The sequence below is a fragment of the Callithrix jacchus genome, chromosome 8 (genome assembly GCF_049354715.1).
Source record: "Callithrix jacchus isolate 240 chromosome 8, calJac240_pri, whole genome shotgun sequence".
Taxonomy (NCBI): domain Eukaryota; kingdom Metazoa; phylum Chordata; class Mammalia; order Primates; family Cebidae; genus Callithrix; species Callithrix jacchus.
The window spans coordinates 11,731,121-11,753,805 of NC_133509.1; the positions used below are offsets into that span (position 1 = coordinate 11,731,121).

General features: G+C 47.8%; 1 protein-coding gene across 33 annotated transcripts in view; it reads left to right on the plus strand.

Moving 5' to 3' along the window:
* ANKDD1A (ankyrin repeat and death domain containing 1A) overlaps positions 1-22,685 on the plus strand; it is a 69,363-nt gene that overhangs the window by 41,046 nt on the left and 5,632 nt on the right. For 21 of the 33 annotated variants that reach the window (XM_078333365.1, XM_078333356.1, XM_078333364.1 and 18 more), the window contains 10 exons: positions 1,070-1,168; positions 5,636-5,740; positions 6,452-6,550; positions 10,178-10,276; positions 10,826-10,924; positions 14,102-14,200; positions 15,104-15,202; positions 16,412-16,510; positions 17,546-17,641; positions 21,120-21,324. In XM_078333365.1, coding sequence (XP_078189491.1) covers positions 1,076-1,168; positions 5,636-5,740; positions 6,452-6,550; positions 10,178-10,276; positions 10,826-10,924; positions 14,102-14,200; positions 15,104-15,202; positions 16,412-16,510; positions 17,546-17,641; positions 21,120-21,324 — 1,093 coding nt within the window. In that variant the 5' untranslated portion in view covers positions 1,070-1,075. The remainder of the gene's footprint in view (positions 1-1,069; positions 1,169-5,635; positions 5,741-6,451; positions 6,551-10,177; positions 10,277-10,825; positions 10,925-14,101; positions 14,201-15,103; positions 15,203-16,411; positions 16,511-17,545; positions 17,642-21,119; positions 21,325-22,685) is intronic. The other 12 variants (XM_035258854.3, XM_078333363.1, XM_078333368.1 and 9 more) reach the window with 4 other exon arrangements.

Sequence of the window (22,685 nt, forward strand, 5' to 3'; positions counted from 1 at the left end):
CTATGGGAGATTTAAACAGTCCATTCTTAAACACCAATCCAGGATAAGGTCTTCACCAGTCATAGCAAACCAGAAAACAAAGACAATGTATTTTTCATGAAGCTACATTTGTTTTTTGTTTTGTTTGTTTTTGAGACAGGGTTTTGCTCTGTCACCAAGGCTGGAGTACAGTGGTAGGATCACAGCTCATTGCAGCCTCTATCTTCTGGGCTCAAGTGATCCTTCCACCTCAGCCTCCCAAGTAGCTGGGACCACAGGAGTGTGCCACCATGCCTGGCTTATTTTTTTTTAAATGTCTATAGAGATAGGGTCCCTGTATTTTGCCCAGTCTGGTTTCAAACTCCTGGGCTCAAGTGATTCTCATTTCAGAGTGTTGGGATTACAGTTGTGAACCACCATGCCCAGTTATGAAGTTTTATTTGTCAAGAAAATATTCTAAGATTGGTTCCTTACAAATTTTTTCTTGTGAAATGGCCTTTATTTATGAAATGATGATGAGAGTAAATGGCAGACATTTCTTAAAATATTAAATACAATTTGTTGATACAAAGTCTGGCTTTGTCGCTCAGGCTGGTATGCAGTGGTGCAGTCTTGACTCACTGCAACCTCTGTCTCCTGGATTCAAGCAGTTCTCCTGCCCCAACCTCCCAAGTAGCTGGGATTACAGGCACGTGCCACCATGCCCGGCTAATTTTTGTGTTTTTGGTAGGGACAGGGTTTCACCAGGTTGGCCAGGCTGCTCTCGAACTCCTGACCTCATCTGATCCTCCCATCTCAGCCTCCCAAAGTGCTGGGATTACAGGCATGAGCCACTGAGCACAGCTGGCACCTGTTTTGTTTTTAAGTTTCATTTAGCAAAAAATTAATTCAAAAAGTTTGCAGCAGTACATCAGCCTCTATTAAAAAAAAAAAAGTCCTGGTCTTTACATTCCTAAAGCTTGGAGCTCCCTGGACTGAGTGGCACTTACAGTCCCTTCTGGTTGTGTGGTTTAGTCATAAGGCACAGGCCTAGCTGGCACGGCCACACCTCCCCACATTCTTCTCACTTCCTCTATGTCCTCTCCCCCAGTTTGGGATGAATGCACTTCTCCTGTCTGCCTGGTTCGGCCACTTACGGATCCTCCAGATCCTGGTCAACTCGGGGGCCAAGATCCACTGTGAGAGCAAGGTAAGGCCTCTGCTGGCAGCCCCCTGTCCCCTCAGCTCCCCTGGCCCGGATGCACAGGTCTGCCTCCACCTCTGTATCCCACCCCAGCTTGCCCCTCCAGCCTCCCCACCTGCCTCTGCCTGTCCATCTTTCTTCTGCTTTCTCCCACCTCCCTTTACTGCTTGGTGAGTTGGGACAGTCCCCAGCCCTCTGGCCGGCCTCCTTATTGACAAGAGAGGAATCAAACTAACTCCCTCAGAGGGTAGTTAGGAAAATTAAATGAGAAGGCGGTGAGATCTCCTCCACCCTCCTGCCAGACCCTGCACGCCTGGTGCTCAGTGAGGTGGGGTAAAAGGAGCAAAGCGTCATTTACCAAGTGTGGTATGGTGGGCAAGTTACTCTATCACACTGAGCCACAGTGTTCCCCTGTGGAAAGGGAATGCTGGTACCCACCTTGGAGCTGTGGGAGAACAAGGGCACATTAGGTGCCTGATATCTGCTCGCTGCTCACCAGTGTGCACTGTAGTTTGAGGGAGCAGGGCCCCAGCAAGTGAGAGTGCCCAGAATCACCCCACGGGTGTCTCACCTTTTAGGGTGTTGGTGGCCCATAAGAAAATGCAAACATTTCTGGGCCAAATCCCTTCAGCCAAGAGTTCTCACTTGGATTCTTGGAGAAAATCCGGGGGACCTATGAACTTGGATTGGAAAAAAAGTGCATATTTATTTTTGCTAACTTCTTGAAAATTTAGCATTTTTTTCAATGATGAATGTAGGTTGTATTAGTACTTGTGACTTTGTCACTAATAGAAAATGTAGCTATTTTCATATCACATGGAAGTTTTCACAGTTATCTTAAAATACTCCTTACACTTATCATTACTTTGAAATTATGGAGGTTATTAGACCCTTCACTAAATCTTGTTGTTTAACTGGTCAGTAAGAAAGTACATGTGGTACTGGATTGAAAACTTGGTTTGTAGTATTTTGATAACTTAACTTCAATATAATTGGTTTCCTTTTACGGTAGGCAGAATAATGGAACGCCAAAGATTTCCATATCCTAATCCCTAAAACCTCTGAACCTCTAGAACCTAATATGCCAACAGGAGTTTGTTGGATATGATGGGATGTGTGTGAGAGGTGATGAAGGAAGCCGGGGTTGGAGTGATTCGAGACACTAGCCAAGGAATTTGGGCAGATTCTAGAATCTAGTAAAGGCCAGGAAACAGATTCTCCCCAAAGGTGTCCAGAAGAAAGCCAACCCAATTTAGACTTCTGACCTCCAGTATTGTAAAATAATCAACTTGTGCTCTTTTATGCCATGAAGTTTATGGTAATTTGTTATAGCAGCAATATGAAGCTAATAACACCATTGTAAGCCTGTGTATTTGATTAATAATTTTCTCCTGTATAATTTACTTTCTGTATTTAAGTATCTATTCCCAGAAGGGGCCTATAGGTTTCATCAGATGTAAAAGGGTCGTGGCATGTAAGAGGTCTGGCTTATGCCATTGTAAGGATCCTGCTGGCAGTGGTGGAAGTGCCCCTGAAAGTGAGCTGGAAAATCCATCCCAGAGAAGCATGCCCCTATGCCATGGGTCATAAGATCTGAGCTGGGGTGTGGGAAGAGGGGCCAGCAGGAGGGCGCCCTTTGAACATACCTAGGTTCAAGCCCAGGGTTCTGCTGTCTGGTCCTGCCGGCCTGGCCTGGCTTGTCCTTGGAAGGGCTCGGTGGCCCTGGGGAATCCAGTGGCTGTCCTGTTGGAATATGCTGTGAACAGAGTGTGAATGAGCCTCCATGTTCTAGAATGAGGGAGGTGGGGGGTCTTGGGTGTATACGGCGGGTGAGGTTCTAAGTCATGGACTCTTCTAGGTAAGCAGATTCCCTCTATATTCATTTTCTGTTTTCGGTAACAAATTACTCTAAAACTTAAAAGTATCAAATCTGAAAGTAACTATATATTATTTTCCACAATTCTGTGGTTGGTTGGCAGTTCCTTTGGCTTTACCTGGGTTCACCTACAAGGCTGCAGTCAGTAGGTGATTGGGCTGGGGGCTGGCTGGCCCTGGAGGGTCTCACTCATGTGTCTGGAGCCTCTGCAGGAAGGGTTGGAATGTCTGGGATGGTGTGACTGGTTTCTCCAGGTGGCCACTAATCCTTGGGGAGGCTAGCACAGACTTCCTTAGGTGCCTGCCTCAGGGCAGCAAAAGAGCCAGAGGGGAATTGGCAAGGGCTCTAGAGGCCAAGGCTGGAAAGCCAGGTGGTATCATTCCCATTGCATTCAAAAGCCTGTCACAGGACCAGTAGATTCTTGATAAGAAGAGGAGCACAATCCTTGGGTGCAGTTCCAAGGGCAGGCGGAGTAGATGAAGCCAGCTTTGCAAATGATAGACCCCATTCTTCCTTTCAATCTCTTGTTCAAGGTCTTGCCCAAAGGGATTTACCCCACATGTTGATGCCACAGGCATTGGTGATATTTACAGTTTTACTAAACTACAGAGTATAATAAGATTTCAGGCTGGGCGCTGTGGCTCAAGCCTATAATCCTAGCACTTTGGGAGGCCGAGGCAGGTGGATCACGAGGTCAAGAGATCGAGACTATCCTGGTCAACATGGTGAGACCCTGTCTCTATTAAAAATACAAAAATTAGCTGGGCATGGTGGTGCATACCTGTTGTCCTAGCTTGGGAGGCTGAGGCAGGAGAATCGCTTGGACCCAGGAGGCAGAGGTTACAGTGAGCTGAGATCACGCCACTGCACTCCTGGGTGACAGGGCAAGGCTCTGTCTCATAAAAAAAAAAAAAGATTTCAGCAGTTTTTACATTCATATTCTACAATGCTTTAGTCATCTTGTCTCCTTAGTCTCTTCTAATTTTGTGATGATTTCTTAGTTTTTCCTTGTTTTCTATAACCTTAACACTTTTGGAGAGTAGTAGCCAAGTATTTTGTGGAATGTCCTTCAGTTTGGGTTTTTCTCATGTTTTCTTCATGAAAATCATCAGTCCAGGGCTATGGAATCTGGGAAGAACACCAGAGGGAAGTCCCCTTCTCATCCCTTCATATCAGGGGGTCCATGATACCGATATGAAAGACACATATTGAAAATTTATACTCACTGAGATTGGATCACTGTCAAGATGTGAAACACTGTTTTACTGACTTTTATCACCCATGGATGGGTTACAAAAAGGACTTCAAATAATCTGACCTTAATGCAAGGCAGTAGTAGAAGCTCTGGGACATAAACATGATTTGCGAGCCTCCCTCCTGTCGCTTCTAGGCTCCAGAGACCTTCTTCCTGTCTACCCCCCAACCCAGGCCACTTTGGAGCCTCTACTCCCTGCAGACCACATTTGCTTTTTTTTTGATGGAGTTTGGATCTGTCACCCAGGCTGGAGCACAGTGGCACAATCTTGGCTCACTACAACCTCCACCTCCTGGGTTCAAGCAATTCTCCCACCTCAGCCTCCCAAATAGCTGGGATTACAGGCACCTGTCACCATGCTCAGCTAATTTTTGTATTTTTAGTAGAGATGGGGTTTCACCATGCTGGCCAGGCTAGTCTCGAACTCCTGACCTCAGGTGATCTGCCCGCCTTAGCCTCCCTAAGTGCTGGGATTACAGGCGTGAGCCACCGCACCTGGCACACATCTGTTCTTAGTATGCCCTAGAAGGTTAGGTCACTTCCTAGTGACATACACTGGTCACTTAGTCACCTGCTTCTTCATTAGCAGCTGCACCAAGGGAGGCAGATGCCTAGAACCTTCTTAACTGTTCTGGAGGCTACTGGTGCTATATACGACCACGCTGTACATGTTTGAATTAATTTTCAGTTGATAAAATACTTTTCCTTTAGGTCCAGTCCTTGCAACCACCCACGAGGTGGTCAGGGATTATGATGCTAGTTTGTCCTGTGTGAAAATGGAAGCTCAGGCTGAGTGCGGTGGCTCATGCTTGTAATCCCAGCACTTTGGGAGGCAAAGGTGGGTGGATCATGAGGTCAAGAGATTGAGACCATCCTGGCCAACATGGTGAAACCCTGACTCTACTAAAAATACAAAAATTAGCTGGGTGTGGTGGCGCACACCTGTAGTCCCATTACTCAGAAGGCTGAGGCAGGAGAATTGCTTGAACCCAGGAGGCGGAGGTTGTAGTGAGCCAAGATTGTGCCACAGCAAGACTCTATCTCAAAAAAAACAAAAACAAAAACGGAGGCTCAGAGAGGAGGCAGTAACTGACCCAAGACTGCAGAGCTGAGGAGTGCTGGAGCTGGAATTTGAACTTTGGCATCCCAACTCCTGCCAGCCCCTCTTAGACTGAGTGGGCAGCAGAGTGAGTTCTCCCTGGGGCCCATTCATCATTTACAGTGTTGAATCCATGGGGAAGCTGTGCTCTGGGTCTGGAACACTCACTGCTTGGGAGACTAGCAGTGTGTGAGAAGGGCCTCCCTTCGCAGACTGCAGGGATCATCCTGTACTTGTTTCTAGGATGGCCTGACTTTACTGCACTGTGCAGCCCAAAAAGGCCATGTGCCTGTGCTGGCATTCATAATGGAGGACCTGGAGGATGTGGACCTGGACCACATAGACAAGGTGAGAGTGTCTCAGGACTACTTATCGTTCCCATTGTTGGGGGTGGGGGGTGCTCCTGGGGCCACTCTTGCCCACCGGGCTTACCACATTCCTCGGGTGCATCCTTTGATCTGTGGGCAGACTGTAGCTGGCCTGCGGAGCCATTGGTTGGGAAGAGGTGTTGGGGTGCAAATGAGTAAAATACAAGCAGAACACAGTCAGGTACTGCAGAGATGCCCTGATCAAGGATTAGGTGGGTTAGAAAAGGGAGGCATTGCTTCTGCTTCCTGGAGGAGTTAACATTTGGTAAATAAACTGGATTTGTGGGTAGGATAGGAAATCAGGGGTTGGAGGGGGCACCAAATGGAAGAGTGAGGCTTGTGGGAGCTTTAGGGACAGGAATGGGCTCTAGTGTGAGTTCGAGGGACTGTAATATTAGGAGGGAAAGTCTGATGGGTGTTTGGGGGTCCCTCTGGAGATCTTAACCCCTGTTCTCAGGAATCTGTTTATTCATTAGGCAGAAAGGAGGGACCCCACCAAGTGGCTTTTGCTGGGAAGTTAGGTCTGGGCTTTCCAGGGAGGGTGTGGGGAGGCAAGAGGAGAGGACAGTGTCTGGGGCAGGAGAGGCCACTGCAAGGCCAGAGTGGTTGGGGAACAGAGGGCAGGTGGGCAGAGGCAGGTATGCCCGCTGACAGAATGAGGGAGGGTCACACCCCTTCTCCTCCTGGCCAGCTGGGGAGGACAGCATTTCACAGGGCAGCTGAGCACGGGCAGCTGGATGCTCTGGACTTCCTCGTGGGCTCTGGCTGTGACCACAGTGTCAAAGACAAGGTACTGTGTCTGTGAGATTCTGGGATCCTGACCAGGGTGCAAAACTTGCTACCTTCTAGGCTCTGGCTTCTCACCTGTATCCACATCTGACTCCCACTGTGCTGGAGGGACACGTGGGCCAAAGATGAGAGGGTATCTAGTGTTCATCCAGCAGGTGCTTCACCAGCATGTGCCATAGACCAGCCCTGCGCTACAGGTTGGTGGCATAAAGATGCCCAAGACACCATTTCTCTTTTTTTTGAGATGGAGTCTCACTCTGTTGCCCAGGCTGAGCACAGGCAACGGCATGATCTTGGCTCACTGCAACCTTTGTCTCCAAGATTCAAGTGATTCTTCTGCCTCAGCCTCCTGAGTAGCTGTGATTACAGGTGCACACCACCATGCCTGGCTAATTTTTGTATTTTTAGTAGAGACAGGGTTTCACCATGTTGGTCAGGCTGGTCTCGAACTCCTGACCTAGTGATCCACCTGCCTCGGCCTCCCAAAGTGCTGGGATTACAGGTGTGAGCCACTACACCTGGCCCACACCTGGCCCACACTGTTTCTTACTTAAGGAACTCAGTGCCACAGTCATAGTAAGGATCTCTGATCCATCGTGGCTGGCTAGGCTGGCAGATCTAGGTGGTTGGTAGCGCTGCCTGGAGTGGGTTGAGCAGGGCTGTGATCTACTGGGCTTGTCTGTTTTTGGCAGATGTGGGGAAGTTGTTGGGGGTGGTAGCCACACAGCTGCTCTGCTATGGTTATGGCAGGAATAGGATGGAAGCACAGAGGAGCGAGCATATTATTTCACGGCTTATGAGCAGGATTTCACCCAACTGAGAGGGGATGAGGGACGGGGACCGGAGGGTCTACTCTGCAATGACTCTTATCATTATACCCTTTTGAATCATTAACAAAATATGTTTTAGCAAATTCTAAATGATGCCTCCAACAAAGAGATAAACTCCATTATTAATCTTCTGGTTAATGTGCTTGGCCAGGATAGAGGGAGTTCCATGTATACAGAAGCAATAGAGCGCTCACACACAAATGCACTACAGGGTGTAGGAACCGGAAGGCCTCTGAATTCGGCCTTCTCATTTTACAGCTGTGGAAACTGATACCCAGAGAAGGAAATGCCTTAGCCAAGGTCACACAGTGAGACAAAGGTAGAGCTCAATGTGGAACCATCACCCTGATGCATAAAGCTGTGCTCCTCCCTTTACCAGGCTGCCTCCTGGGGCACTGACCCCCATGGGTTCTGCACCGAGTCTATCCACACTCATCCTTCTGGGCTGAGCAGGTCCTGCTGTGTGCAAGGCATTGAGCCAGGAATTGGGCAAACAGAGAGAGGAGAGGGCAGCACCTGCCAGGACTGGCTTACCCAAGAGGCAAAATGATCACACCTCAGGGCCCCAGGAGAGCATGAGCACCAAGAACAGAGCAAGAAAATACAGGTTTGATTAAGTTCTCCAGAATCTTGCAACCAGAAATTCTGCAAAGAAGCTTTTAAAATTGCATACCCTTGTTAAGTTTGCATTTTCAGGATAGGAGTGTTTTCATTTTCACTTTCATCTGGGGAGGGGGCACAGTAAGTTTTTCAAGGCGTGCTAAGGGGGATAGACCTCTTAGAGTCAATAACAACAGAGATCGCACCACATGTGCTCTAGAATGATAGGGAGGCTTAGAGAGCCCAGAGAGAGTGATGAACTCCACTTGGAAGGGCACGGTGTTGCTGTCCAGGCCTCACAGAGGTGGAGATGCTGGACATCCTCAAGGTGGAGGCGAGAGGGCCCCAGGCCCACACCAAGGCTGCCTTCTGCCCAGCTCTCCTGCCTCCGAGCCCCCTGCCCTGCCCAGGAAAGTGCGAGTGCCCATCAGGCATCCATGTGTGCCACTTGCAGCTTCAAATGGCAAGACGTGGATATTTATAACCCAGAAGGAAGAGGAAAGCCCTGCCATGGCTCCTCACCCTGCTAACTGGGGGCACGTTTTGGCCCTTCTTGGTTCACCTGCTTCCTTTGTGTCTTTGAACACAGAGATTTTATGCTGTGACTGCATTTCCCACCGCTGGTCCCAGCTTGCAGCAGCCAGCCTACAGGCGCTATGTGTGTCTGCAGAGAAGCTGGCAAGGAGGGGAAGACAAAGCTGTTGAGGGCTTTTAAAACATATTTTTAAATTTTATTATTTTTAGCTGAATTCAACTTTTTTTTTTTTTTGAGACAAGATCTTGTTCTCTTGCCCAGGCTGTAGTGTAGTTGCACAGTCACAGCTCACTGCAGCCTCAACTCCCCATGCTCAAGCAATCCTCCTGCCTCAGTCTCTCCAGTATCTGGGACTACAGGCATGCACCATCACATCTTGCTAATTTTTGTATTTTTTGTAGAGACAGAGTCTCACTGTATTGCCCAGGCTGGAATTCCTGGGCTCAAGCTATCTGCCCATCTCAGCCTCCCAAAGTGCTGGGATTACAGGTGTGAGGCAATGTGCCTGGCAGGGAGATCCCTTTAAAGGACAACCTCAAGCAGGAAGACCTCAGCAGGGGCCACTTCTAATACAAAGTATGTTGGGATCTCAGCCCTGCCCAATGCAGCTGCTTCTCTTGGCTATGTCACTGTCATCTTTGGCTTTCCAAGTGCAAAGCAACTCAAGTTCCAGAGGACACATGTCAAGCTCTCTATATGATCACCTGAAGACCCTCCTACATTACTGACTCATTGAACACTACTGAGTGTTGGCCATGTACCCCAGGCCCTATTCTAGGCATTTAAGGAAATGTCAGAGAACAAAATAGATGCACAGCCCTGCTCTTGTGGTGCTCATGTTCCAGCAAGAAGAGTCAGACATGTTGAACCAACCCAAATGCCCATCAATGATAGACTGGATTAAAAAAGTGTGGTACATATACACCATGGAATACTATGCAGCCATAAAAAAGAACGAGATAATGTCCTTTGCAGGGACCTGGATGAAGCTGGAAGCCATCATCCTCAGCAAACTAACACAGGAACAGAAAACCAAACACTGCATGATCTCATTTATAAGTGGGAGCCGAACAATGAGAACCACATGGACACATCACATACCAGGGCCTGTTGGGAGGGTGAGGGGAGGGAGAGCATCAGGACAAATAGCTAATGCATGCGGGGCTTAATACCTAGGTGACTGGGTGAGAGATGCAGCAAACCACCATGGCACACGTTTACCTATGTAACAAACCTGCATGTTTTGCACCTGTATCCCAGAACTTAAAGTAAAATAAAAAAAAAAAAAACCGGAGTCAGACAATAAACACTGGGGGCACAGTCAGTGACAGTGATCTGTGTGGTGGGGAAAGGAAAAGCAGGGCAGGAAAATAGGCTTAGGAGGACAGAGGTGGGGTTTGCAGTTTCAGAATGTGGGCCGGGTAGGCCATGCTACTCAATAAGAAATCACCATCTCATACACAGACTTGAGGGAGGCGGGTGACTGAGCCAAGCAGCTGCCTGGAACAGCATGAGCTCAGGGGAGAGTTGCTGGGACCTTAGCAGTGAGAAGAGATGGATTTGGGGGACCATTCACCCAGTGTGCATGGCTGCAGCTCATCGCAGCTCTGTGATTCTGGGGCTCTGTGATCTGCTGGCCTCTCAAGAGCCCTTTTTCTGGCAGGAGGGGAACACAGCCCTTCACCTGGCTGCTGGCCGGGGCCATGTGGCTGTGCTACAGCGACTTGTGGACATCGGGCTGGACCTGGAGGAGCAGAATGCGGTGAGTCACCACTTGGGGGATGCTGAGATGTGCGACCCTGGCTTGCTGTCTGCCTTTGAGGAAGCCTCAGCCCATGGTGAGGAGGCTGAGGGCATGATCTCACACTGAGAGTCCACTAAGGAATGACAAGCAGCAGCACTGAACTCCAGGCTTAGAGGTGGCACTTGGCATGATGGATCACCAAAGAAGTGAGACAGAGTTTGTTCAAGGAAGGGAGAAGTAACCATGGACAGGTTGGTTGGGGAGGGCTTCCTGGAGTAGGAGGAAATAGACAGTGGGGAGGAGCTGAGACAGCCTGTTAGGGGAAGAATTCGAGCAGAGATGTGGAGCCAGGAGTGACTATGCCATGTGTGTGCTCCACAAAGTGAGGACATCAGCGTGAGGCTCATGTGACCACAAACAAGAAAGCTTATTGTTCCCAGGGGCAGGGCAGTGGAGAGCTCAAGGGGCCTTGGGGCCAAGGCAGAAGAGGTGTCCTCTCACTGTGGGATTGGGGGTCCCTTGGGTGGGCCTCCCTGCCATCCTCATCACTCTCTTTGTGTGTTGCAGGAAGGTCTGACCGCCCTGCATGCAGCTGCTGAGGGGACCCACCTTGACTGTGTGCAGCTCCTTCTTAGGGCTGGGAGCAGCGTGAACGCACTCACCCAGGTAGCTGGGCCCTCCCAAGAGTGCCGTCTGCTCTTGGCTGCTGAGCCATAACCATGTCGGAAGTAACGGCCACAGTGATTCCTGAATGCTGCGTGAATAGAAGCTTCTAGGCAGCAGGCCAGGTCCTGATCCTGGCTTCTCCACTGCTGAGCCCTGTGACCACCCAGAGCAAGTTACTTAACCTCTCTGAGCCTTGTTTCCTAACTATAAAGTGGGATGACATTTACTTTTTACATAGTTGAGAGGATTAAATACCTAACACAGTGCGCAGGATGTAATACAGCCCAACACCTCAACACCTGTTAGTGTCTTTTTTTTTTTTTTTTTTGAGATGGGTCTCCCTCTGTCACCCAGGCTGGACAGCAATGGCGCTATCTTGGCTCACTGTAACCTCCGCCTCCCCAGTTCAAGCAGTTTTCCTGCCTCAGTCTCCTGAATAGTTGGAACTACAGGTGTATGCCACCAAACCCGGCTAATTTTTGTATTTTTTTGGTAGAGATGGAGTTTCACCATGTTGACCAGGCTGGTCTTGAACTCCTGACCCCAAGTGATCTGCCCACCTCAGCCTCCCAAAGTGCTGGGATTATAGGGAGGAGCCATCGCACCCGGCCCTGTTACTGTCTTCTATTTGTTGAGCTCTTGATAGTTCACAAAGCCCCTTCATAAGTGTTACCTCAGAAAAATTCCACCCATTTTGCAGATGAGAAAACTGGAGCTTAGAGGGCACTTTCTCAGGTTTACAAGCTAGTAAGAGGTAAAGCTGAGTTTCAAAGCCTGTTCCCCTGACTCCAGAGTGCCACCCACCAGTGAAGCTTTCCCCTGACAGAGCTGGGGCTTGTGTGACCCTGGAAGAACCTCTTCTCTCTCTCCCCACTGTACTCATCAATTCTGCCCGTAGAAATTCTTCTCGGGCCGGGTGCAGTGGCTCACGCCTATAATCCCAGCACTTTGGGAGGCCGAGGCAGGTGGATTACGAGGTCAAGAGATCAAGACTATCCTGGACAACAAGGTGAAATCCCGTCTCTACTAAAAACACAAAAATTAGCTGGGCATGGTGGTGCACACCTGTAGTCCCAGGTACTCGGGAGGCTGAGGCAGGAGAATTGCTTGAACCCAGGAGGCGGAGGTTGTGGTGAGCCGAGATCATGCCATTGCACTCCAGTCTGGGTAACAACAGCGAAACTCCATCTCAAAAAAAGAAAAGAAATTCTTCTCTATGACCTGGAAAGCTGGATTGTGGCCTTCTTTAGGTAGTGAGTTGGTGTTTTTGCTTTGCTTTTTATTTTTGAATCAGTGACAAATAATCTTTCTGGCTGGTTGAATGGCTCAGGTTCTATAATTCTTGCTTTGTTCTAAATGTCAATAGTATAGCATAAATATTAATAATAAATAATATGACCAGGCACGGTGGCTCACACCTGTAATCCCAGCACTTTGGGAGGCTGATCAGAAGGTGGGTGGATCAGAAGATCAGGAGATCGAGACCATCCTGGCTAATAAACCCCATCTCTACTAAAAATAAAAATAAAAAAAAAATTAGCTGGGCATGGTGGCAAGCGCCTGCAGTCCCAGCTACTCAGGAGGCTGAGGCAGGAGACTTGCTTGAACCCAGGAGGCAGAGGTTGTAGTGAGCCAATATCGCGCCACTGCACTCCAGCCTGGGCGACAAGAGCCAGACTCCATCTCAAAAATTAAAACCAAAAAAACAACAATATAAATAATAGCAAAAATAGTTCAAAAACACAGAATTAAAATGTTACGCTAAAATATTATTTCCCCACTGCTTAATTTTACTGGCTTTGTAAAAAAAAAAAAAAATAAGTAGTCTGGGTAAGGTGGCTCATGTCTGTAATCCCAGCACTTTGGGAGGCTGAAGCTGGAAGATTGCTTGAGCCAGGAGTCTGAGGCTGCAGTGAGCTATGATTGCACCACTGTACTCCAGCCTGGGCGACAGAGTGAGACCCTGTCTCAAGAAAAAAATAAAAGAAAGACTGGGGAGGTTACACCCAGCTGGGTGGCCACTGGGTGGGGGCTGGAGCTGTTCATCACGCCAGGGCTTGTGCTTCAGCCTCTGATTGCAATTTCTGGCAGAGGTCACATTCCATTTCAGTAGTCCCACTCCTCTTAGAATGTCATGCTGCAGGGTCTGGGAGGAGGTGGCAAGCCCATGGTGACTGCATTTCTCATTGTGAGATGGACTGAGTCCCACACACCCCAGGTGCTCACTCAATTGGGACTTTAGCAGGATGGCTAGCTGGCCCTGGTTTGTCCCATACTGTCCTGATTTTAAAACGGGAAGTCCCACATCTCATGATCTCCTCAATCCTGGGCAAACTGAGACAGTGGATCACCTTAGTGGGACTTGCCTGGTATGTACCTTGTGCAAGGTGATCATTGGGCCAGGTTGGGCTTTGACTGAAAGAGAGTTTGAGGCCCACCGAGATCATGTGTCCATTCTGGCTCTGCCAGGATCCTGTTTGGATGTGCCAAGACCAGCTTGTGATGAGCAGTGCATGCTGGGTGGTGTCTGCTCTGTACTGGCAAATCTTACTTGTCTTCCTCTCTGAAAACTACCTCCACCCCAGAGGCTCACACCTGTAATCCCAGCACTTTGGGAGGCCAAGACGAATGGATCACAGGGTGAGGAGTTCAAGACCAGCCTGGCCAACATGGTGAAAACCTGTCTTTACTAAAGATACAAAAATTAGCTGGGTGTGGTGGTGGGTACCTGTAATTCCAGCTACCCAGGAAGCTGAGGCAGAAGAATTGCTTCAAATCGGTAGGTGGAGGTTGCAGTGAGCTGAGATCATGCCACTGCACTCAAGTCTGGGTGGCAGAGCAAGACTCTGTCTCGTAAAAAAAAGAAAAGAAAAGAAAAAGAAACCAATTCCTTAGAATCGATCATCTGCATGTCTTTACCAGCCATGGAATTGGGCAGGCTTTAGCCTACATTCCTGCCTTTGTAATAGGAGGTGAGGGAAAGACTGAGACCATAGTGAGTTTCTTGTACTGGTCACCAGGCCTGGGAAAGTAACTGATTTTCCAGCCTCAGTTTAATGGGGATGATACTCCCAGAGGGGTTATGACACTCAAATGGAAAAATGAATCTCAAAGAGCTTTGCAAACCTCAGCAGGAGGGGTCCTTGTGACATTGCATCGATGCCTGTTTCCTTCTAGAAAAACCTGAGCTGCCTTCACTATGCAGCCCTCAGTGGCTCAGAGGACATGTCTTGGGCCCTCATCCACGCAGGAGGCTGCACCAACGTAGCTGATCATGTAAGTGTGGGTACAAGGGTTGAAGGGGGTCTCCATTGCAAAGCCTTCCATGAGCACACTGATGAAGCACAGGGGGAAACGGCACATCAGACCCTTGGGGTTGGGATGCGGGCCAGGAGTAGGGGAGCTGGCAGCACTTAGGAAAGTCAAATACTGTCGTAGCTGGAATAGGATCAGAAACTAAGCTTGCAATTCCTCTGAAATGAATTATCAGTTCCTGTTTTCTGCTCATTTAGGCATTGGGGTTTTTGTTGTTGTTGTTATTGTTTTTTTGAGAGAGAGTCTTGCTCTGTTGCCCAGGCTGGAGTGCAGTGGCAAGATCTCGGCTCACTGCAACCTCCACCTCTTAGGTTCAAGCAATTCTCCTACCTCAGCCTCCTGAGTAGCTGGGACTACAGGCACCTGCCACCACGCCTGGCAGTTTTGTATTTTTAATAGGGACAGGATTTTACCATGTTGGCCAGGCTGGTCTTGAACTCCTGACCTCAGGTGATCTGCCTGCCTCGGCCTACCAAAGTGCTGGGATTACAGGCGTGAGCCACGGTGGCCGGCCAAGAATCTTAAGGTATTGTTGCTAGGAGGGACCATGGCAAACGTCACTTGACAGATGAAGAGTAGCAGAGAAGGGAAATGACTCGCCCAAGGTCACATAGTGAGTTCCTGACATAGCAGGGGTCTCAACCTTGTGTCTTCAGACCCTCACCCACCTAGGGGCTCAGTTTTGGGCTCTAGGAATTCAAGCTTTTCAACCATAATTGCCTAAGGCCATCCATGTCATCCAAGAAGCTAAAGGGCCAAACCCAGAAGCACTGTACCCTTCCCTCCTCCTGTCCCCAGCACCAGCCTCCAGCTGGGCAGTCCTGGGAGGGACTCATTGATTGATCCATGTATCTCCTCCCACAGCAGGGCGCCTCTCCCATGCACCTCGCTGTCAGGCACAACTTCCCTGCCTTGGTCCGGCTCTTCATGAACTCTGACGGTGACTTGAATGCCATGGACAATGTAAGTGGCTACAGAGACCATCCGGGCCCCAGGGAGCTTCTGGAAACCCTCCCAGGCTGGCAGGGCTTGGCTGTGGTCTCCTAGAATGGCCCAGAGTTGAGGAATTGCTTTTTTAGCCCTTAAAAGGTAATTTGAATAGTTGTTGAAGGAAATATCATTTTGTTCATCATGCCCCTCTTTTGAACATTTTGGGTGTTCCCACGTTTTGGCTGTGATCTATAACATTGCAGTGAACGTCTTTTTACATTCAGCCTTTTCCTTTCATTGCTTTTCTTTCCGAGGGCAGGGGTGACTGCGGCCATCTTGTTTAACAAGAGGCATCTGAGTCCTGAAGCTATGATCAGTAAAGAGCCCTTTTAAATCCTGTCCCCACAATCTACCCACCAGCCATGTAATTCTCAATACTAGCAAGGGCATGGCACACAGAGCCACTGGGAGTTGAAAGCAATTTGGCAGAATATATCATATATCTTTAAATGATGTGCATTAGTGCTGCTGGGAACTGAGCCTTGAGCCATGAGCTTAAAAGCTCATGCATAGAGATATTCACTGCAGTATTGTTTATCAGTCTTCAATTTGAAAATGGCCTAGCCGGGCATAGTGGCTCATGCCTGTAATCCCAGCACTTTGGGAGGCTGAGGCAGGTGGATCACAAGGTCAGGAGATCAAGACCATCCTGGCTACTACGGTGAAACCCTGTCTCTACTAAAAATACAAAATTAGCTGGGCATGGTGTTGCGTGCCTGTAATCCCAAGTACTCCGGAGGCTGAAGCAGAGAATCGCTTGAACCTGGGAGGTGAAGGTTGTAGTGAGCCGAGATCGCACCACTGCGCTCCAGCCCAGGCAACAAGAGCAAAACTCCGTCTCAAAAAAAAAAAAAAGAGAAAATGGCCTAAATATTTACTCATAGGGAAATAGGGAAGCGATTAGGTAAATTATGGCATAAATAGACTATTAGGGAGTTATCAAAAGGGTGTTTATCAGAGTTAATAGTACATAAAAAGTGTTATGTTGGGGTAAAAAAATAAGATGCAAAATGTACATACATATAGGATGATCTCATGTATGTAAAACCAACAAGCTAAAAACATTCTGCATTAAAGAAAAGACTAGAAGAAATATACTAGGATCATTTTGGGGGTTGACTTAGGATGGCAGGCCACCCCTATATGCTTTTCACTCACCTGTTCCTTTGGCTTCTCCCCTAGAGGCAGCAGACGCCCCTTCACCTGGCTGCAGAGCACGCGTGGCAGGACATAGCAGAGATTCTCCTCATTGCTGGGGTTGACTTAAACCTGAGAGATAAGGTACCTCTGCTTATAATCCACTTCACTTTAGGCTTTCATGGCTCCCCCTCTGCCAGAGACCCTGCTACAAATGCCTCCTCCCTCCTCCCTCTCAGGGTGTTCAAGGACTGCCATCCTTTCTATGCCAGCTCAAATGCAGCCTCCTCCTCTACCGCCTTCCCCTCTCTCTGCTGAGGTCCCCCGTCTCTGGTATAGGCCTGTGAAATGATTGCCTTCTTCTTTATGGCTCCCATCAGACTGCAAGCTCCTGAGTTGCCTGATGGGATGGGGGAGTAGAAGAATACCACAGCACTTCCCAACAACCCCCACATGTGGGACAGGGTTTGGAGAAGCTTCCCAGCTCATTGTACCTCTGGGACAGCTACTTCTGCAGGTGCTGGTGGTCTCAGAAGAGCCGAAGACTTGGTATGAGGCTGGGAGGTCACAGGAGTATGAGGGGAGGGGCACTTGCACATGTGACTCAGCGAGGCTGGCCTGCCATGGTGTGGGTAGAGCTGGGGGCCAGGATCAGACCCTGAAGCTGGACCTAGGAGGGGACTCCCTGCTTTGAGCTAGGCCCTGGGCAGCTCTCCAGATGTAAAGAGGAGCTTCCCATCTCACTGCAAGTCTGTGGAGGCCTGGAGAAAAGGCCTGGAGAAAAGAAGGCCTGATTGGAGGTGGGCAAAGGTGACATGATCAGCCCACACCCCCATCTCTGGGCTCTGGTTTCTTTATCTGAAAAGTGGGTGGGAACCCCTAGTTTACAGAGGATGTTGAAGAAGTAATGAGGGCTGAGTTTCATAAGCTCTAAAGCTTCCTAATTTCTAAAGAAACACAAGAGGTGTTCATTGGAATTATGTATTGCTATTGCTTTATTCTATATGTAACTTTTCCATATCCCTATCGTGCCCAGAAAACCAGAAAACCTTTCTGCTCTCAGCATAGACCGCTGGAAACCCTCTCCTGTGGGCAGGAGGGTTTGTCCTCAGTCTTAGAGGCCCTCATGCACCCCCTCCTGTAGAAACTCTGGCTTCTCTTCTTGCCTCTTAATTGCAGCAGGGAAAAACTGCCCTGGCAGTGGCCGCCCGCAGCAACCACATCAGCCTGGTGGACATGATCATAAAAGCTGATCGTTTCTACAGATGGGAGAAGGTATGGAGGCCACACACTTTATCTTAAAGGGAGTGATTTTGGCTCCAGATGGAGCTGGCTTTGAACCCCAGCCTTGACCAATTCTGGGTCCCTCAGTCTCCAAGTGGGTGAAAATCATCACCTTGTATGCTTTCACAGTTGTTTGTGAGGATCTGATGATGGGCAAGTGTCCAAACACACTGAAACAAGGCAGACTGAGGTCCAGGCCAGCGTGGAGATACTGCCAGACACTGCTGTAGCTTCTGGCTGATGAATGCATGCATGTGTGAATATATACAGACGTGTGAAAAAGAGATGGCAGATTCCATCTCATGCCATCTCCAGGTGATTGGAACTGCTGCTTGGGATGTTATGCTTGGGCAACTTCCTGAGCCAGAAGTAAGTGTGCTGGGATTGATTAGCAATGTCTGCTGTGGACTTGGGACAGAAGATTGGCAGAATGTTTGCTAATCCAGTTAGCAAATGGGGGTAGGGAGTTTTTTTTGTTGTTGTCCTTGGGTTGTTTCTATATTCAGAAAATAAGTTTGCATTTACTTCACTTGTCAAAGTTAATACAGATGGTTCCCAATCACAATGGTTTCGCACAAAAGCGATACACATTAAGTAGAAACCACACTTTAAGTACCCAGGCAGCCATGCTGCTTTTCACTTCAGTACAGTATTCAGTAAGTTATATGAAATATTCAGCACTTTATTATAAAATCAGCTTTGTGTTAGATGATTTGCTCCACTATGAGCTAACGTAAGTGTACTGAGCACATGTAGGTTAAGCTAAGCTATGATGGTCTGTAGGTTAGGGGGATTAGATGCATTTTAAACTTATGATTTTTTTTTTTTTTTTGAGACAGAGTCTCTCTCAGTGGCAAAATCTTGGCTCATTACAACCTCTGCTTCCTGGGTTCAAGTGATTCTCCTGCCTCAGCCTCCTGAGTAGCTGGGACTACAGGCGTGTGCCACCACACCTGGGTAATTTTTTGTATTTTTAGTAGAGACAGGGTTTCACTGTGTTAGCCAGGATGGTCTTGATCTCCTGACCTCGTGATCCACCCGCCTCAGCCTCCCAAAGAGCTGGAATTACAGGTATGAGCCACTGCACCCAGCCAACTTACGATATTTGTATCGAGACATAACCCCATCATAAGTAGAGGGGCATCTGTATTGAATGTGGTAAATTACAAATTTTAAAACCTAGTTTTTCTTAAACTTTAAAATCCGTTTTATAAATCTTATTATTCTCTTTATACAACTAGTAAATTTTCCAGGCAGCTTCAAGGAAGTCTTTTGATTAATGTTGGGTCCCATGTTTAAACTTAGTTAAACTACCTTAAACATTTAAATTGAATGAATAAATTTAATATAATAGATTTTCTGGCCGGGTGTGGTGGCTCACGCCTGTAATCCTAGCACTTTGGGAGGCTGAGGTGGGTGGATCACCTGAGGTCAGGAGTTCAAAACCAGCCTGGCCATCAGGGTGAAACCCCATCTTAAAAAAAAAAAAAAAAGAGATTTTCTTTTTAAGCACTTCAAATGCTTCTTAAATTCTTAAATTATTCTAATATGACCATTAATTTAAACTTATAAATAATCTCAAATATCTTAAACTTTTCAATGTGGTTTACAAACTTAGTAAACTTCTTTTATCCCTTTTAAATAAAAATTACTGTTTCAAAATCAATTGGTGCATAAATTTCAGTAGGAATCGTAAGATGTTCTCTCACTCATATGCTAGATTCTCTTAAACATTACAACCCCTTTATATGTAACAGATTATTCCTAAATAAAATCCCAAAATGTTAATACTGAGGGTTTTACTAACCGACTCATCTCTCTGCTGATTATTAAGCCACTTCAGGCTTTACAGGTCCTCACCACTAAGGCAGTGGCTGCATATCAGAATCACAAATCCCCCCCTGGGCCCCCAAACCAATTCAGGTAGAATCTCTGAGGTGGGGGCCAGGCATCAGTGGTTCTTAAAGCTCCCAGATGATCTCAATGTGCAAACAGGGCTTAAAACACTGTCCCAAGGGACCAGTTTTTAATACCCCAGGTGAGGACCAAGCTTCACCTCACATTGATTGCCAGAGACTGTTGACCATGATGTAATTTGGAATTGCAGACACCAGGGTGATTTTCCTCACCCTGAATTTAACAACCAGAACTCTGCATCCATTCCCTTTAGATGGGCTTAGGCTTTTGTGGGCTTCATTTATGCTATGATAGAATTCCTTCATAACCTCTAATTTCATTGCCTGCTTTGCTAGAAAGGATTTTGTAATCCCACCCTTTACTAACCATTGCAATTCAGCAAATCTGATTCTTGCCCTACCTAGTTTTGGCCAAAGCTTCGGAGTCCTTCTGCTGACGCCCATGCTATAAGGAGCCAGGCGTGGTGGCTCACGACTGTAATCCAAGCACTTTGGAGGCCGAGGCAGGTGGATCACCTGAGGTCAGGATTTCAAGACCAGCCTGACCAATATGGTGAAACCCTGTCTTTAAAAAAAATTTTAAAAAAAAGAACACAGGAAAGAGGCCAGGCACAGTGGCTCATGCCTGTAATCCTAGCATTTAGGGAGGCTGAGGCAGGTGGATCACCTGGGGTCGGGAGTTCAAGAACAAGCCTGGCCAACATGGTGAAATCCCATCTCTACTAAAAATGCAAAAAAGGCTGGGCGCAGTGGCTCAAGCCTATAATCCCAGCACTTTGGGAGGCTGAGGCAGGCGGATCACGAGGTCAAGAGATCGAGACCATCTTGGCCAACGAAACCCTGTCTCTACTAAAAATACAAAAATTAGCTGGGCGTGGTGGCACACGCCTGTAGTCCCAGCTACTCGGGAAGCTGAGGCAGGAGAATTGCTTGAACCTGGGGGGCAGAGGTTGCAGTGAGCCGAGATTGTGCCACTGCACTCCAGCCTGGCCCCTGGCAACAGAGTGAGACTCTGTCTCAAAAAAAATAAAAAATAAAAATACAAAAAAAAAAAAAATGACCTGGTGATGGTGTCGGGTGCCTGTAATCCCAGCTACTAGGGAGGCTGAGGCAGGAGAATCACTTGAACCCTGGAGGCAGAGGTTGCAGTAAGCTGAGATCAGGCCACTGCACTCTAGCCGGGGCAACAAGAGCGAAACTCCATCTCAAAAACAAACAAACACAGGAAAGAGAGGCACCTGACTGCAGGAATTTGGAAAGGCTCCCTGGAAGCGGCACATGGGTGTCTTTTGACCATGACAGTGAGGTTGAGAGTCAGGAAGGTGAGCAGAGGAATTCCGGGAGGAAGAACAGTGGCAGCAACTTGGGTTCCAGAGATCAAGGCAGGGCATGGAGTGAGAAACCAGAAGAGAGGACGTTAAGCCTCCAGCCCTTGCTGACTCCAGCTCCTAGACCAGCACAGGTGGTAGGAGGGTCATAGGGCCTCGGCTCTGCATTGCCTCTGTCCAGGATCATGAGGGACAGCTTCTGCAGTTTTGGGATCTGTCCCACAGGACCACCTTTCATGCAAGGACCCCAGTGAGCCCTCTGGGAAGAGCTTGTCCTTTAAGCAGGACCATCGGCAGGAAACACAGCAGCTCCGCTCTGTGCTGTGGCAGCTGGCCTCTAGGTTTCTGCAGCCCCATGAGTGGAAGAAGCTGGCATATTCCTGGGAGTTCACGGAGGCGCATGTCTGTGCCATTGAGCAACAGTGGACAGGTACCACCTTGCCTCTCCTCACCCCAAGCAACAAGTAGGCAGAGGGGTGGGGGGCACCTGAGTGTGTTCAGTTTTCTGTGCTTCTGGGGAAAGAGGCTGTGCAACCCACAGCCTGTTCTCACACCGTCCAATACACCTGGTGCTCTGTCCCTCCTCCAGGCCTCTGCACAGGCTGCGCACTCTGCCTCTCCCTCCCCACTGATTGTGAATTTCACATTCTTCAATCAGCCCAAACCGATACCCACTGTTTACACCTAAAACTTAAGTCATTCTCGGTAAAAAGAAGAGGGCCTGCTGTTGTCACTATTATTCAAAATCTGTGTGGAAATTTTGGCCAACGTGGTTAAAGGTTTGAAAGGTGGTACTAAGGTTTGAAAAAGAAACAGAAATAAGGAAAGTTAATATTGGAAAGGAAGAGAGAGACTTACTAATTTCACATGGTATACTTATATACATAGGACGTCCAGAGGAATTAACAACAACAAAAAAAATCTAAGAATCAAATAATACAAGGAAATGGCTAAATATAGAAAATAGACTAACGCTAATATATATATATACACACAAATATATAGATATAGAATCTTTTTTTTTTTTTTGAGATGGAGTTTTGCTGCTGTTACCCATGCTGGAGTGCAATGGTGCAATCTCAGCTCACTGCAACCACCTCCTGGGTTGAAGCAATTCTCCTGCCTCAGCCTCCCAAGTAGCTGGGTCTACAGGCGTGCACACCATGCCCAGCTAATTTTTGTATTTTTACTAGAGACGGGGTTTCACCTTGTTGACCAGGAAGGTTTTGATCTCTTGACCTTGTGATCCACCCGCCTCAGCCTCCCAAAGTGCTGGGATTATAGGCGTGAACCACCGCGCCCGGCCTGATATAGAATCTTTTAAAAGAGATTCCATTTACAATGGTGTGTATGTTTCATCTGAAAAACCTAAAAGACAAATATAGATGACACATATGAATAAAACAATAATGGTTCAACTATAAAAGATGATTTGTGTAAACGGAATGACATTCTATATTTATGGCAAGAAAAATTATCATGTACATATCAGGTTTTTCCCAAATTAGATTAAAACTTTGATCCAGTTTTAATCAAAATGGGAGGTTTTTGAAACTTGACTGAAGTATTCTATAATTTGTCTGAAACAATAAACAGGGATATATAAGTGAATATTCTGGGGGGAGGAAAAAGTGGATCTAACCCAAGCAGACTCAGCCTTTTATAAAGCCTAAATAAAATTAACATAAAGAGATACCTGGGCCAGGAGCTGTGGCTCACAACTATAACCCCAGCACTTTGGGAGGCCAAAGTGGGCGGATCACCTGAGGTCACGAGTTTGAGACCAGCCTG